General features: G+C 42.1%; 1 protein-coding gene across 5 annotated transcripts in view; it reads left to right on the forward strand.

The window, feature by feature from the left end:
- Positions 1 to 9,851, forward strand: part of ppp2r3a (protein phosphatase 2, regulatory subunit B'', alpha) — a 63,268-nt gene extending 53,417 nt beyond the window's left edge. For all 5 annotated transcript variants that reach the window (XM_056392921.1, XM_056392922.1, XM_056392923.1 and 2 more), the window contains 11 exons: positions 1,225 to 1,509; positions 1,912 to 2,015; positions 2,126 to 2,228; positions 2,369 to 2,443; positions 4,359 to 4,602; positions 5,127 to 5,175; positions 5,276 to 5,365; positions 5,531 to 5,706; positions 5,866 to 5,984; positions 6,579 to 6,685; positions 6,849 to 9,851. In XM_056392921.1, coding sequence (XP_056248896.1) covers positions 1,225 to 1,509; positions 1,912 to 2,015; positions 2,126 to 2,228; positions 2,369 to 2,443; positions 4,359 to 4,602; positions 5,127 to 5,175; positions 5,276 to 5,365; positions 5,531 to 5,706; positions 5,866 to 5,984; positions 6,579 to 6,685; positions 6,849 to 6,945 — 1,449 coding nt within the window. In that variant the 3' untranslated portion in view covers positions 6,946 to 9,851. The remainder of the gene's footprint in view (positions 1 to 1,224; positions 1,510 to 1,911; positions 2,016 to 2,125; positions 2,229 to 2,368; positions 2,444 to 4,358; positions 4,603 to 5,126; positions 5,176 to 5,275; positions 5,366 to 5,530; positions 5,707 to 5,865; positions 5,985 to 6,578; positions 6,686 to 6,848) is intronic.
- Positions 9,852 to 12,931: the final 3,080 nt, after the last annotated feature.

Below are 12,931 nucleotides of genomic sequence, written 5' to 3' on the forward strand. Positions count from 1 at the left end.
GAGTATTAATAGGGCAGGGGGTGCAGGAATAGAGTGATAGAATGAATGCTGTGAAGGAGAGCGGGAGGGAGGGAGAGAGGTACAGCTGTCCTGCTCAATAGACACAGTATGGAGGCCGTCAACAAGACACACACACACACACACACACACACCAACCACAGCAGGCACCAGGGAAGTGTCTGCTTGAACACACTGACAAGTTTTGATTTAAGAAGTGTTAATTAGAATGCGAGTGAAATCTGTTACTTTTCACGTCTGTATCAACATCAGCTCTGACGCGCAGCTCTCAGTTGCTACTAGATGACTCGGTGTGTCATCTCACCTTGTCGTTGCTGGTACTACAAACTGATGCGTTCTGAATTAGATAAAAGAATTCTATCCCGAGCTCTTCCCAAGGACGGTCCACAGTACAGAAAGCCATCAGAATAAGCATTTCAACTATTTTTCCCAAACTAAGAAAAATTATACTAATTTCACAGAATGCCTTTTTTTTCTTAGTTGTTGTCCAGTTTGCTTACTTGTGTAATACTTATTTTTATTCGTGATTGATGTGTGCACAGAATACATCCGAAAGGCCTTGATAAAGCCACAGTAAATATTTTGACAGCATTACTGCTCCTATGTGTGTTGTATATTCTTCTTTACTGTTTAGTTAAGGTGCCGGGATTAGGACGGTTTACATTAAGATAAACATAGTCTTGAGTGCACAGAGCCACCTGAGGCTTTTCTTGCCAACACTTTAAATCGGTCTTAAGTGCTGACTGCTTTGACTGACTGACTGACTGACTGACTAAGTGACTGACTTACTGACAGATTGCACAAGTCTCAAGATGTTTGTACGTAAGTGTATGACTCATTGACATGTATTACATCAGTGTATGATCCTCAGTCTCCTTCTGGAGAAAATTACCTTATAGTTTCTCACCATAAAAGTCTAAATGAAGTCAGGAAAATAAGGTAAGTAATACATTAATAATAAGTCAAAATAATGTAGCAAATGGCTGCAAGTGTGCTTTTGGTTGTTATTTGAAAATGCAGTTCAAGAGTGGAGCTCTGATTTGGAACAAAGTGTAAGATGTTGCAGGAGTCATATTAGATATGGTTCACAAACTATACGAAAATTCAAATCAATACATTCTTATTTTAAAATGTAACTAGTTATGGTTTAAAAGAAACAAACACAAACACACATCCCCACACATGATGTCCCTTCTCTCTTTCCAGGTCCAGTCCAAACCAGACAAGAAACCCGGCACACCTCCACCAGCCCCTGCTCCTACCCTGGCCACAACCACCCCCACGCCACGTTCACCCAGCCCTCCTCCAGCTCCGGTGATAGTCACCCCGCCTCCCCCTGCCATCAACATTCCCAGGTTCTACTATCCCCGTGGGCTCCCTGCCCCAGGCCCGCCTGCCAACCACGACACGGCCATCACTGCCATTGAGACGGCCTTCACCGAGTTTGAAGAGGAGAAGGCCGACATATATGAAATGGGCAAGATTGCAAAGGTCAGCAAAAGGTTTAAAAACAGACATTATAATGTTTAGCATTCTAGAAACACCAATAATGTTAATAATGAACCTGCTTTTAAGTTTAATTAAAGCTAAAAAAATTTAAAAAATCAGCATCAACATCTACTTACATTACCATGTGAGATTAACATCAATCTTTTCATGTTTCATCCTGTAGCCCCCCCTGCTTTCCTCCATAAATGTTTACACAAAGGTTTTCTTTGCTCCAGAAATCCACACACACACAGTGGCCTGGGTGATGCAACGCTGTTTTCATGCCGCCGTTCCTTTCTAAACAGTGTAAACAACGATTCTAGGAAACAAACACTGTGGTGGAATACAGTACACAATTGTTCTTCAGGGTCTGTTAATGGTGCTGTTTCTTGTGTTTCTGTGCAGGCATGCGGATGTCCACTTTACTGGAAGGCCCCCATGTTCTATGCAGCAGGTGGCGAGAGGACAGGCTTTGTCTCTGTTCACTCCTTCATTGCAACCTGGAGGAAGTAAGACAGACATCATGTACATCTGACTCCTGGTTTATTATTGCGTTATCTGTCATCAGGTTGTGATATGAGCTCTATCCTCTACTCTCCTCTCCTCTCCTCTCCTGCAGGTTGTTGCACAGTTGCCATGACGATGCATCAAGGTTCATTTACCTGCTTGCTAAACCTGGCTGCAACTACCTGGAGCAGGAGGACTTCATTCCTCTTCTGCAGGTAAATGTCTTATCGACATCGATCAATCCAGATACAGTCAACAAGCTCTGTGTGGTCCTCTGCAGATTTCCCTCAGACTTGTCTAAATTATGTTTGTTTTGTTTTTTTTCTCGTCTTCCTGTTTGTGCTTGTCTGATTAGGACATAGTGGATACACACCCTGGGCTCACATTTCTGAAGGATGCACCAGAATTCCATTCCCGCTATATCACAACGGTAAATGGCGTGAAAAAATCATCTGTCCTTTTTCATATATATTTTCCTTTATATATATATAAGATCAGCTTCTTTTCTGCAAAGTAGGCTGTAATGGATCCACAGCTGCTTCTCTATTATCCAAGTATAAATAAAAAAAACAAACAGTATTACATAAGAGTGAAGCAAAAAAAGAAAAGGCAAGCTACTAAACATCAGACAGTGTTATACATTATTAATGTTGTCCCAGTAGTCACACTTACAGTGAAGGTCACGGGTACAATAGAGACAAGTATTAATTATACCTCATATTACAACAAAAAGATCAAACATTATATTGAAAAAGTACAAAAAAACTATAGAATATTATATATAGTATTTTAATACAAAATCAGTTTGGATTAGGTTAACAATTAATGATAGAATTTCTTTAAAGGAGCAATTGTAGGTTTTGCTATCGCTACATAGCCAGCATCAGTATTAACAGCCATTTACTCACCAGTTTGGAGGAAATGTTGCAAGCTCAGCATCAAACTTCATTCCTCTACTAGTGGTGGAAAGTAACTAAAGTACTGTAAAGTACTTGATGTACTTTAAGTTTTCTTAAATGTCTCCATTTCATGCCACTTCTATATAGTATTTACTGTGCACTAGACTTTATATTGTATCTTTTACTCCACTACTTATATTTAGAGCTTTAGCAAGGTGTTGCTTTATAAATCATACAATTGATCGGGTTTTAAAATATGATGATGAAGATTAAACCGTCCAACAAGAATAAAACTGTTAATATAAGACCTGGTTACAGAGACAAAACATGTTAATGCATCAACAATAATAGGCTACTAATGAAATATAATGACATACAGTAAGGGATTATTAATAAGTAGTTTTACTTTGATACAGTGAATAGTCAAAACCATCACTATGAGATCAGTATTTAATATCAGTAACCTGTCAGAATTTAGTTCTTCCGTGCACATCTACTAACTTTAGCAGCAGTGTGTGTGTGTGTGTGTGTGTGTGTGTGTGTGTGTGTGTGTGTGTGTGTGTGTGTGTGTGTGTGTGTGTGTGTGTGTGTGTGTGGACCAGTATAGCTGCAACACGTGCTACACAAGTTGAGGATTCGCTGCGTAGAAGTGCATAGATGCGGAGGAGGCCATGCTCTGGCGCGTCACAGTGCAGTGACATCACGGAAACACTGATGCCCCATGCAGCCCGCTGCAGCAGAGGCCTCGGCCCTTCACATGTCCATATTAAGACACTTCCTTCAGTTTAGACCAGCTGACCCGCTACTGTATGAGACATTAGTAGCCCTGGGAGGTCCATGTACCAGGAAATGGGTGCTAATCCGTTCTTTACTAAGCCTAAGTGTTGTGTTTCAGGGACAGGGACTGCGGAACCTCTTGTTTCCATTGTATGCTTAAGACCGGTCTCACTTAGATTATGAATGAGGACAAACGTATCAGTTGTGGATGCATTGTTGGTCGGTCTCCCTCTTGGAAAGACGAGGAACACATTTAATAAATCTGGATGACAGGGCTTGACTGGATTCCATGTGAGATTTATGCTATTTTCATTAGACTGAAAGCAGAGTCCAGCCAGTCTGACGGCTTCAGTTTCAGACGTTGCCTTCTGATTCCCTTTTTAGATTCCCATTAGCTAAAACCAACTGAACCAAACCAACTAAAACACTGACATCTTTCAAATGAACTCTGCCAAGTGCATCAGCACATAGCCGCACCAATTCGGGACCTAAATTCTAAATATTTAAAGATTTTATCTATTATGATCTTTCATGCAATTCTATGATAACTACATGTACATCTATAACTTTTAGCAGCTAAAAACCCTAAGTTTAGTCCAAGAGTGGGTGACATCATTGTTATGCTCTCTTTTGTTGTGTAATTGTGCTGATTCTACTTTGTCATCCCAGGTGATCCAACGGATATACTACGTGGTGAATCGCTCATGGACAGGTCGTATCACCATGATGGAGCTGCGCAGAAGCAACTTCCTGCAGACCCTTGCCCTGCTGGAGGAGGAGGACGACATCAACCAGATCACTGACTACTTCTCGTACGAGCACTTCTACGTCATCTACTGCAAGTTCTGGGAGCTGGACACTGACCATGACCTCTACATTGACCCCAAAGACCTGGGGAGATACAACGACCATGGTAAGAACAACTTGAGCCGAAGACTTATTTCCCCCAGCTGAAATACATTCATTCCAGATGAGTGGGGAGTCTATCCTACAAAAATCTAACTTTTATCAAAAAAAGAAATCAGGCCTTAAGGGGAAAAAATGTATTATCTCAAAATCAAAACTGTAAAATTAATGGTGGATGACATGACCTTTTATGGGTTGGATTTCCAGTAAAGACCCAGAATCAGAAGCAGACAAGCTTTGGAATTGGCACATTCATTTGCCTATTTTCCATTTGTTGGGCCCCCACGAGCTGGTGCAAAAAACAACAGCCGTTTGTCCTCGACTCAGCACTTTTTAATGCCGTCTGATGTGAAATGAATTAAACCGTTAACTGAATTACATGACCGCTCAGCCAAGATGTGATTCCCGGACTCAGTTACTTACGCAAAAGAGCGTGCTGTATGCGAAATGCTTTGCAACACTACCCATTTGTTTCTGTGCTTTTGAACTGAAATCACATTTGCTTATTTTGCTCATTCTCTCCTCTGACAGCATCCTCAAACAGAATCATTGAGAGATTGTTTTCAGGGGCCGTCACTCGGTAAGTGGAAACACACACGTAAACAAACGCAGAGGAGCTGATTATTTTCTACCATAATGGCAGGGCTGCATGTGACTGGCTCTGTCTCTCTTGTTTCCAGGGGTAATGCGGTGCAGAGAGAAGGCAGGATGAGCTATGCTGAGTTTGTCTGGTTCCTCATATCTGAGGAAGACAAGAAAAACCACACAAGGTAACAGTCGCTTGGTTCTGTGTGACCATTTGACCATTTTTATACTTTTTTTTTTTTTTTGCATTTGCATTTATTTGACATCCTAGCCGTACGACCGTTTTCAGCTGCACATCCGCTTCAGTTCATGAGAGATCGTGTCTGTGTTTGTCATTTGTCTCTCTTTAGTATTGAGTACTGGTTCCGGTGCATGGACGTAGATGGCGATGGCGTCCTGTCCATGTTTGAGTTGGAGTTTTTCTATGAGGAACAGTGTGAGAGGATGGAGAGGATGGGCATCGAACCTCTGCCCTTCCAGGATTTGCTCTGCCAGATGCTTGACCTGGTGAAACCTGAGAGCACAGGTTGGTGCCGCCACTCTCTCCCCCTTGGTTTTTCTCCCCTTTATTTCATGCTATCTGTTGTTTCTCGCTCCCTACCATATTCCTTTTTTAAATTTTTTTTAAGCCAGCTACCTGAACTTTTCACATGCATGTGTTTGTGTATGTGCTTGTTTTCTTCAGGTAAGATAACCCTGGGTGATCTCAAGCGCTGCCGGATGGCCCACATATTCTTTGACACCTTCTTCAACCTGGAGAAATACCTGGACCATGAACAGAGAGACCCATTTGCTGTGCAAAAGGTGTGTATCTGCATCTTGTGTGTGTGTGTGTGTGTGTGTGTGTGTGTGTGCGTGCGTGCGTGCGTGCGTGCGTGCGTGCGTGTGTGTGTGTGTGTGTGAGATAATCAGCCATACTGGCAAATCGAAGAGGAATTGTTACATACATGCAACATATATATTATTATATATTTAAATTTAAGTGTTTCCTTGCAGACTATGTTGGAGATATAATAACAATAATACTACAACTAACTGACTGTATACACACTGTGTGTTCATTTTAAAGCCGAAGAGTTGATGCCACTTTTCAGCGTTACGATAATGGATGCCAGTGTTCATGAATAAAATCAGTGTCAGTTTTGAAACTGGAAAACGATTTGGTTTTGATGATGATGAAACAATGACTATTTACTCAACACAAAATTCCTTCATTAGCATTAGAACAATGGGACACTGGTTTTTGGTACCCAGAAGTATGAGAGCCTCCTCCTCACTTCCAGATGTTAGACTTTTACTAGATCTGTTCCTTATTCATTGTGTTTTGTAAAGAAATGGTCTTGCTTTTGCATGTTTTTGTCAGTGCCTCATGTTTGTGCTGTGCTCGTGATACTGCAGGACATTGATAGCGAAGGTCCGGAGCCATCTGACTGGGATAAATATGCCTCAGAGGAGTATGAGATACTGGTGGCAGAAGAGACTGCAAATGAACAGCTACATGAAGGGTAAGACACACACACACACACACACACACACACACACACACGTGCGTATGTGCTTTTCCCGGTATTGAAATATAATTGATCTTAATGAGATGAGAAGATGAGAAAATAAAGGAATAAGGTGTATGCAGCAACAACCAGTTCTACTATGTGTGTTTGTCCCCAGGTCATTTGACGATGACTACGAATCCGAGGAGCTTCAAGTCCCTGGAGAGATTGGGAATAAAATGGAAAAACTGGTCATATCAGACCTGTCGGCATAAAACTCCTTCCCTGGAGTTCCTGGGCCTTTCATCCTGGAAAACAGATGGGAACCAAGTGATAGAGAGTTATTTATCAAAAAAAAAAAATGCATGGATGTAAAGACAGAGGGAGAAAATGATTCTGGCGTCTGTCTTACAATGACTGGAGTCTCCTCAGAACGGACTCATCGGTTTTTGTGTGTGTGACCGTGAACCAGTACTGTTGTGTCTGGTATAAAAAAAGAAAAAATAAGAAAAGAAAATGCATCTGTATTCGTACAGAAAACTTTGTCACTGCCTCCAGCTTTTCACTCCATCGGAGAGAACAAAGCCAGCGATGGAGGGAGAAGTGCTCAATAAGCTCTAAAAGGAATCAAGAAAAAAAACAAAAACTTCACTGTAAAATAATGTATTTGCCATTGTGAATTCTCTACTGACAATCCTGCCACAAGACAATCACCTGCATTTTCAGTTGCCTCTGTGCTAAAGGCGACAGGTAGACTGTCAGTTACACAAGTAGACTCACAGAAATAGATAATGAAAGTGATAGGCATTACCATTGAAAACCCGCAGTCACAATAGTCACAATATCACATACAGATAGACACTGCCGTCAGAAACCCGCTGCCCTGTGCAGCCCGTCACTGTGTTTCTTGTAAAGGAAGTTCTTAAACCTCTAGTCCCTTCAGGGAGGAATCATGCAACAGGTTGGGTGGTTGTAACAGCACCTCTCTGTGGCCACTCTGTGCTACTGCACGGCACTGCTGTCACGCACGGTGCATTAATGGCCGGCCAACTTTTTCCAAGAGGGAGTTCAGCTCACTGCACAGCCTGAGCAGCTCTATTCTTAGAGCGGCATTATCAGCGCTCCACCTCTGGACTCCCTTTGCAATCATTTCTAAACCCCCTGGAAAAAAAAAAAAAAGTTTCTGACTACAAGGACTGTAATGCTCCAGCCAGCGAGGTCACAGTGAGGGATATGCACGTTGACAAACATATCAAACTCTCTGGTAGAGTTGCCCACACATTTCCACCTGTCACATTTGTAATGATATATGCACATAAGAACTGTGAGTTGTTCCTGTCAGTCTCATGCATTTATCCACCGCATCCCACTGTCTGCTTCTCACGTCCTTGTTGATTGTGTACAGGACCTGGTAATTACTTTGATTTGTTCTTGTCATTTATGCCAAAAATCATTGTTATATACCATTTGTTTCTGCAGCTTTCTAATGTCCATTCTCCCTGTAACACACGTACCAAACACACCATTAAGGATGCCTCTTAAAGGGTCAGTACATCCAAATTATGAAGAACCACTAGTGGTGAGTTTTTGTTATGGTTCCCAAGTTGTGATATATCTGTCCCTGAGGGTTCAGCCTCCATCCTGTTACAATGGAAGTGAATGAAATTGGTAGCGGCCGCCACAACGTAGGGAATTACCTTAACATTTAAGAGCAACCTCTCTGAAACGGTTGTCCCTGCTACTCAAAACAAACCACAGGACACACTGTGAGCAGCTTCCATCGGAACTACTTTCTATTGAGGAAATAGTCCTGATATTAAGGTTCGTGGAGAGTAACAGGACATTGTGTCTGGCAAGACACGATGCTGTTATTTCTGCAATCTCTTTTTTTTCATGCTTTGAGCACCACAGATGAAATTCCATTCACTCCTATTGCACTGAGGTGGAGGCAGGAATCTCAGACATGAATATCTTCAAACCTGGGGAAATATAACCCAAACTATTTACACAGGTCGATAACACAAAGTTTGATTTTGTCTGTCAATTTGTGTGAACTGATCCTTTAACTCCATTATTTACTGTGCTGCACTCATAGGGACAGGTGCATGTGTGTGTACACTGCCCTTACTGTAATAGCTAGGAGCATGTGTTTGCTTATACATCACTGATTGAGGAGTGTGTTTTAGGAGCGTGTGATATGTAGCTCTCAGTTTAGGGCTGTTTATATGTCGTAGTCGTTGCCATGGGGATGGTGTTCCTGTGGTCTGTTTGTATGTGTACACAGACACACTTATACACACACCACACTATAGTTGCTGTTGAAAGGGAGAGAGAGAGAGAGCCAGTGGATGCTGTAAGGCCTTCAGGACCTTGAGTTTCCCCGTTCTGCTCTACAGCCATTGTAAATGTGCCTGACTGTGTATTAAACTATATTATTATTATAATAGTAGTAATAATAAGCCATTATAGATATAACGGCTGTGATTTTTGATGTATTTTGATGGTTTGTATTGCTGTGCCACTGTGTGGCTCGGGACAGGGGGGTAAATTATGTTAGATGTGTGTATGTTTGTGTGTTTAGATGCACAGTCAATTTGAATGGAGGAGGTGGAATCCTCTGGAGGACTGATCTGAAGCTCCGACCATCTGACAATCACAAAACCATGAGACACACGTCGTACCGAAAGTGGAAACCTCTGAGACTGATGTTTCACTTCTGTGGTCACACACACACACACTCACTCACACACTCACCCAGACAGTATTTAAAATGAACTGTAAAGGCGATGGGACGTCTCCGGTTGATAACTTTTTCTGGCTCTATGCAAAGTGTCCTGGTGCTCACACACGCAGCATCAGGCAAGGAAAGAAGCCATGTGGGACTTCTACTTTGAAATTATATCTCTACCATGAGAGGTAGAGAAAAGACTTTTATTTTGATGTACTTCCTCTGTGCAGAGGACACTCGAGTAGGCTGAGATGAGATGCAAATCAAATGATTATTGTATTGGCATGGTTTTCTTTTTGTCTGTCCATCACTTTTCTTTCTTTCTTTCTTTCTTTCTTCCTTTCTTTATTTCTTTCTTTCTTTCTTCCTTTCTTTCTTTCTTTCTTTCTCTTTGTCCCGTCCCTGTCATTTGTTGCTTTTGTCTGAAGTTTAAATAAAGATGTTTCAAGAATATTAATCCTCCTTGAAGATTCTTTACGGTTACCTGCACACACCCTCCTCTTGCCCCTCAGACGCACACATCTCTCTCTCACACACATATGTGCGTCATCATTCCCTCCTTGTGTACACACTGTATAGTGTAAGTGTGTTTGTCCGCACTGGTGCTTACTACAGTAGACTTTATTGTCTTTGAACCAGCTGAGTGTCCTGTCTGGGGTTATGACCTTTTTACCTGGCAGCTGCTTTTGTGACAATTCTGCTGTTTTGGTACATGTAATGAAAATATTTGTTGTATTTTTTTTTTCGTACCATGCTTTATCTGCTTTTTTTTAAACAGCTGAGGTTTGTTTTCTCTTCAAGTGCAGGAAATGAGTTGATGCAAGTTTAGCTGATTGAGGGTTCTCACACCAGCATGGCTTGGGCTGTGACTGGCTTACATGACGTAAGCAGCTCTGTACTGAATCACTGTGACTGGCGTCACTGTTGTCATGACAAACATGGGCCAGAACAGGAAGTCTCTGGTGAGTGTGGCACACTGTTGTTTGTTCTTTTGGCAGAAAACCCATTCAGGAGATTCCCAAGCTAACCACAACCAATGATCCCGAGGTGACTGAGAATCTCTCAGTCACGGGATTTTACCTTGTTTTGTAGATGTCATAGTCTATTGCATGTTCATGTACACAATTCAACTCTGTGACTTTCCAGACTCTCTGCTGTCCCAGCTGGGGAACGTACCAATACTGGTTGCAACACCGGTCCGCTAATGTGCTACTATACAGTATGAACACTCTCATCTCTGTCGGCCTACACCTTCTCCATCCTGCTTACACTGACATCAATGCTACACTATGTTGGCCTGGGTCTCTTTACTACTACTTCTACCTTGGAGCTGTTGCCACTGGATACTTCTCCCGTGCTGCTTCCTACCAGTAATCTTACTGGGCAGGCACCATCTGGCATTACTAACCTTTTCACTAGTGCCATGTTCTTCATCCTCTCCCTTTTCTTCCTCACTGCCCTCACCACACAGCTACCAAACACATGGCACGGTGACCACAGAGCACCTAGAGTAAGAGTTGTGTTTTTAAATCACTAATATTATTTCAAATGAGGAGCTGAAACCTTTTCAAACATTTGTCTGAAATAACTAATACCTGATCCAAAAATAAAGGCTTTTCGATCCTCAGTCCTCATGTGTCAAAATTCAACTTATATGTAAAAGTACATAAGGTTGTGATCATCTATGTTTTTGAAGCTCGGACTGATAAATATCAGGTACGAGTTTGTATTGGGATGAAACCATCACATGTCCTGGTTCCCATGCTTATACTTAACATCAATGTGTTTATGTGGCAGTTAAAAAAACAAAAAACAAAAATACCTCGTACATCCTTCGTAAGGATGTAATTCACGGCAAATCAAAGGTGAAGTTTGGCAGCAGTTTCTGTTGGGGTTTATTGTTCTGAAAGCAATGATTGTCCTGAGAATGGTGTAATAGTTGGCATGCCACCTTGTTGTGATTTGTACATGAGCAATTTGCCTCCCATCGAAGGTCAGAGTTGACTGGTCATTGTTTGAAATGGCACTCCGCTTGTTTTCCACAAATGTCAAGGACAAAGCGATTAGCCAACCAGATCCCTGTCCCACCGCCTTGAGTCACCGACATTCCACTGTCCCGATTGACAACACCCACCACCCAATGGTGGTGTGACCCGGCCAGCGCGTGATGTCACACGATGTGATGTCATGACTGGAAGGTGTTTTGTAAGTAGGAACACATGACACGATCGCCAGCGTTAGAACAAACACAGATCCCCCCCCCCCCCCGAACACGGAGCTTTAGATAAAAACGCTGACTGGAAACCCCCCCCGGAAAATAGTGAGGAAAACAACTGGAACCAATTTATCTTATCAAAGAGAGAAAAGCAGCGACAGCACAGAGCGATGTGCTTGGGCACTGAAGGGTCTTGAATTAGGTGGAGTTTCTTATTTGTTCCAGACATACCAGTGATACCAGAAACATGAGCTTCGGATAAAGCTGCGTGGAAAAAGTCCTGAAAAGCAAGAGGAAGCAACTGGAAGCAATTCATCTTATCAAAGCGAGACAGAGAGATGTGCTTGGGCACAGAGGGATTTAGAATCAGGTGTCCTGCTTGTTCCAGACATACCACAGATACCAGATATATGCCAAATAAAATACCAAATATTTAAAGTGACTATGTGCAGACTGTTTAGCCATGCCAGAGGTGTGGCTGTAGAGACGCCAGTGTTGGTCAGCTGGTCGGTCAGTTCGCGGCTTCGGTCCAGACCGAAATAACTAGTGGATGGATTGCCATGAAATTTTGTACAGACATGCATGGTACTCAGAGGATGAATTCTACTTACTTTTGGTTATCCCCTGACTTTGCTTCTATTGCTACCATGGGGTTCAAATTTTGTGTTTGGAGTGAAACATCTCAACAACCATTAAATGGATTGTCATGGAATTTAATACAGATATCCAAGTTCCCAAGATGATGAATCCCATGACACTGCTGACCTTTGCTCCACCGCCACATCAAAGATTTCACTTATTTATATAATGTACAGACATTCATTGTCCCCAGAGGATAAATCTCTGAAGTGACTTAGGTGGTCTTTTTCAGCAGCAACATGAGGTTAACATTTTTTAAGTATTGGTTGAATAAACTTTGATGCAGAAATTAATGTTCACTTGAATTGCGAGACCTTCCATATCCCCCTCTGTTTTCATCTAGCACCATCATCAGGTTAAAAAAAATTCAATTTTGCTTCCCCAAAGAAAAACACCTCTAAACGTCAGCCTGTTAGCATCATAACCTTAGTATTTAACTCTCAGCGTCACTGTGCATGTGCGGCCTCACAAAGCTGCTAGCATGGCTGTAGCCTCCTAGTCTTGTTAGGTGATCACAGCATCTTTTTCAAATTATTCTGTGACGGCAACACGAGGAAATGAAACGATCGTGGTGAAAACATCCAATACATTTATCCCACTCTTCTCAGTCTCCTCTCAGGTCTGCATGTGGTCCAGCGCTGCCTATATATTTTCTTCCTTCTTACTACCACTGGAGGGC

This window comes from Seriola aureovittata, chromosome 13, assembly GCF_021018895.1.
Source record: "Seriola aureovittata isolate HTS-2021-v1 ecotype China chromosome 13, ASM2101889v1, whole genome shotgun sequence".
Classification (NCBI taxonomy): domain Eukaryota; kingdom Metazoa; phylum Chordata; class Actinopteri; order Carangiformes; family Carangidae; genus Seriola; species Seriola aureovittata.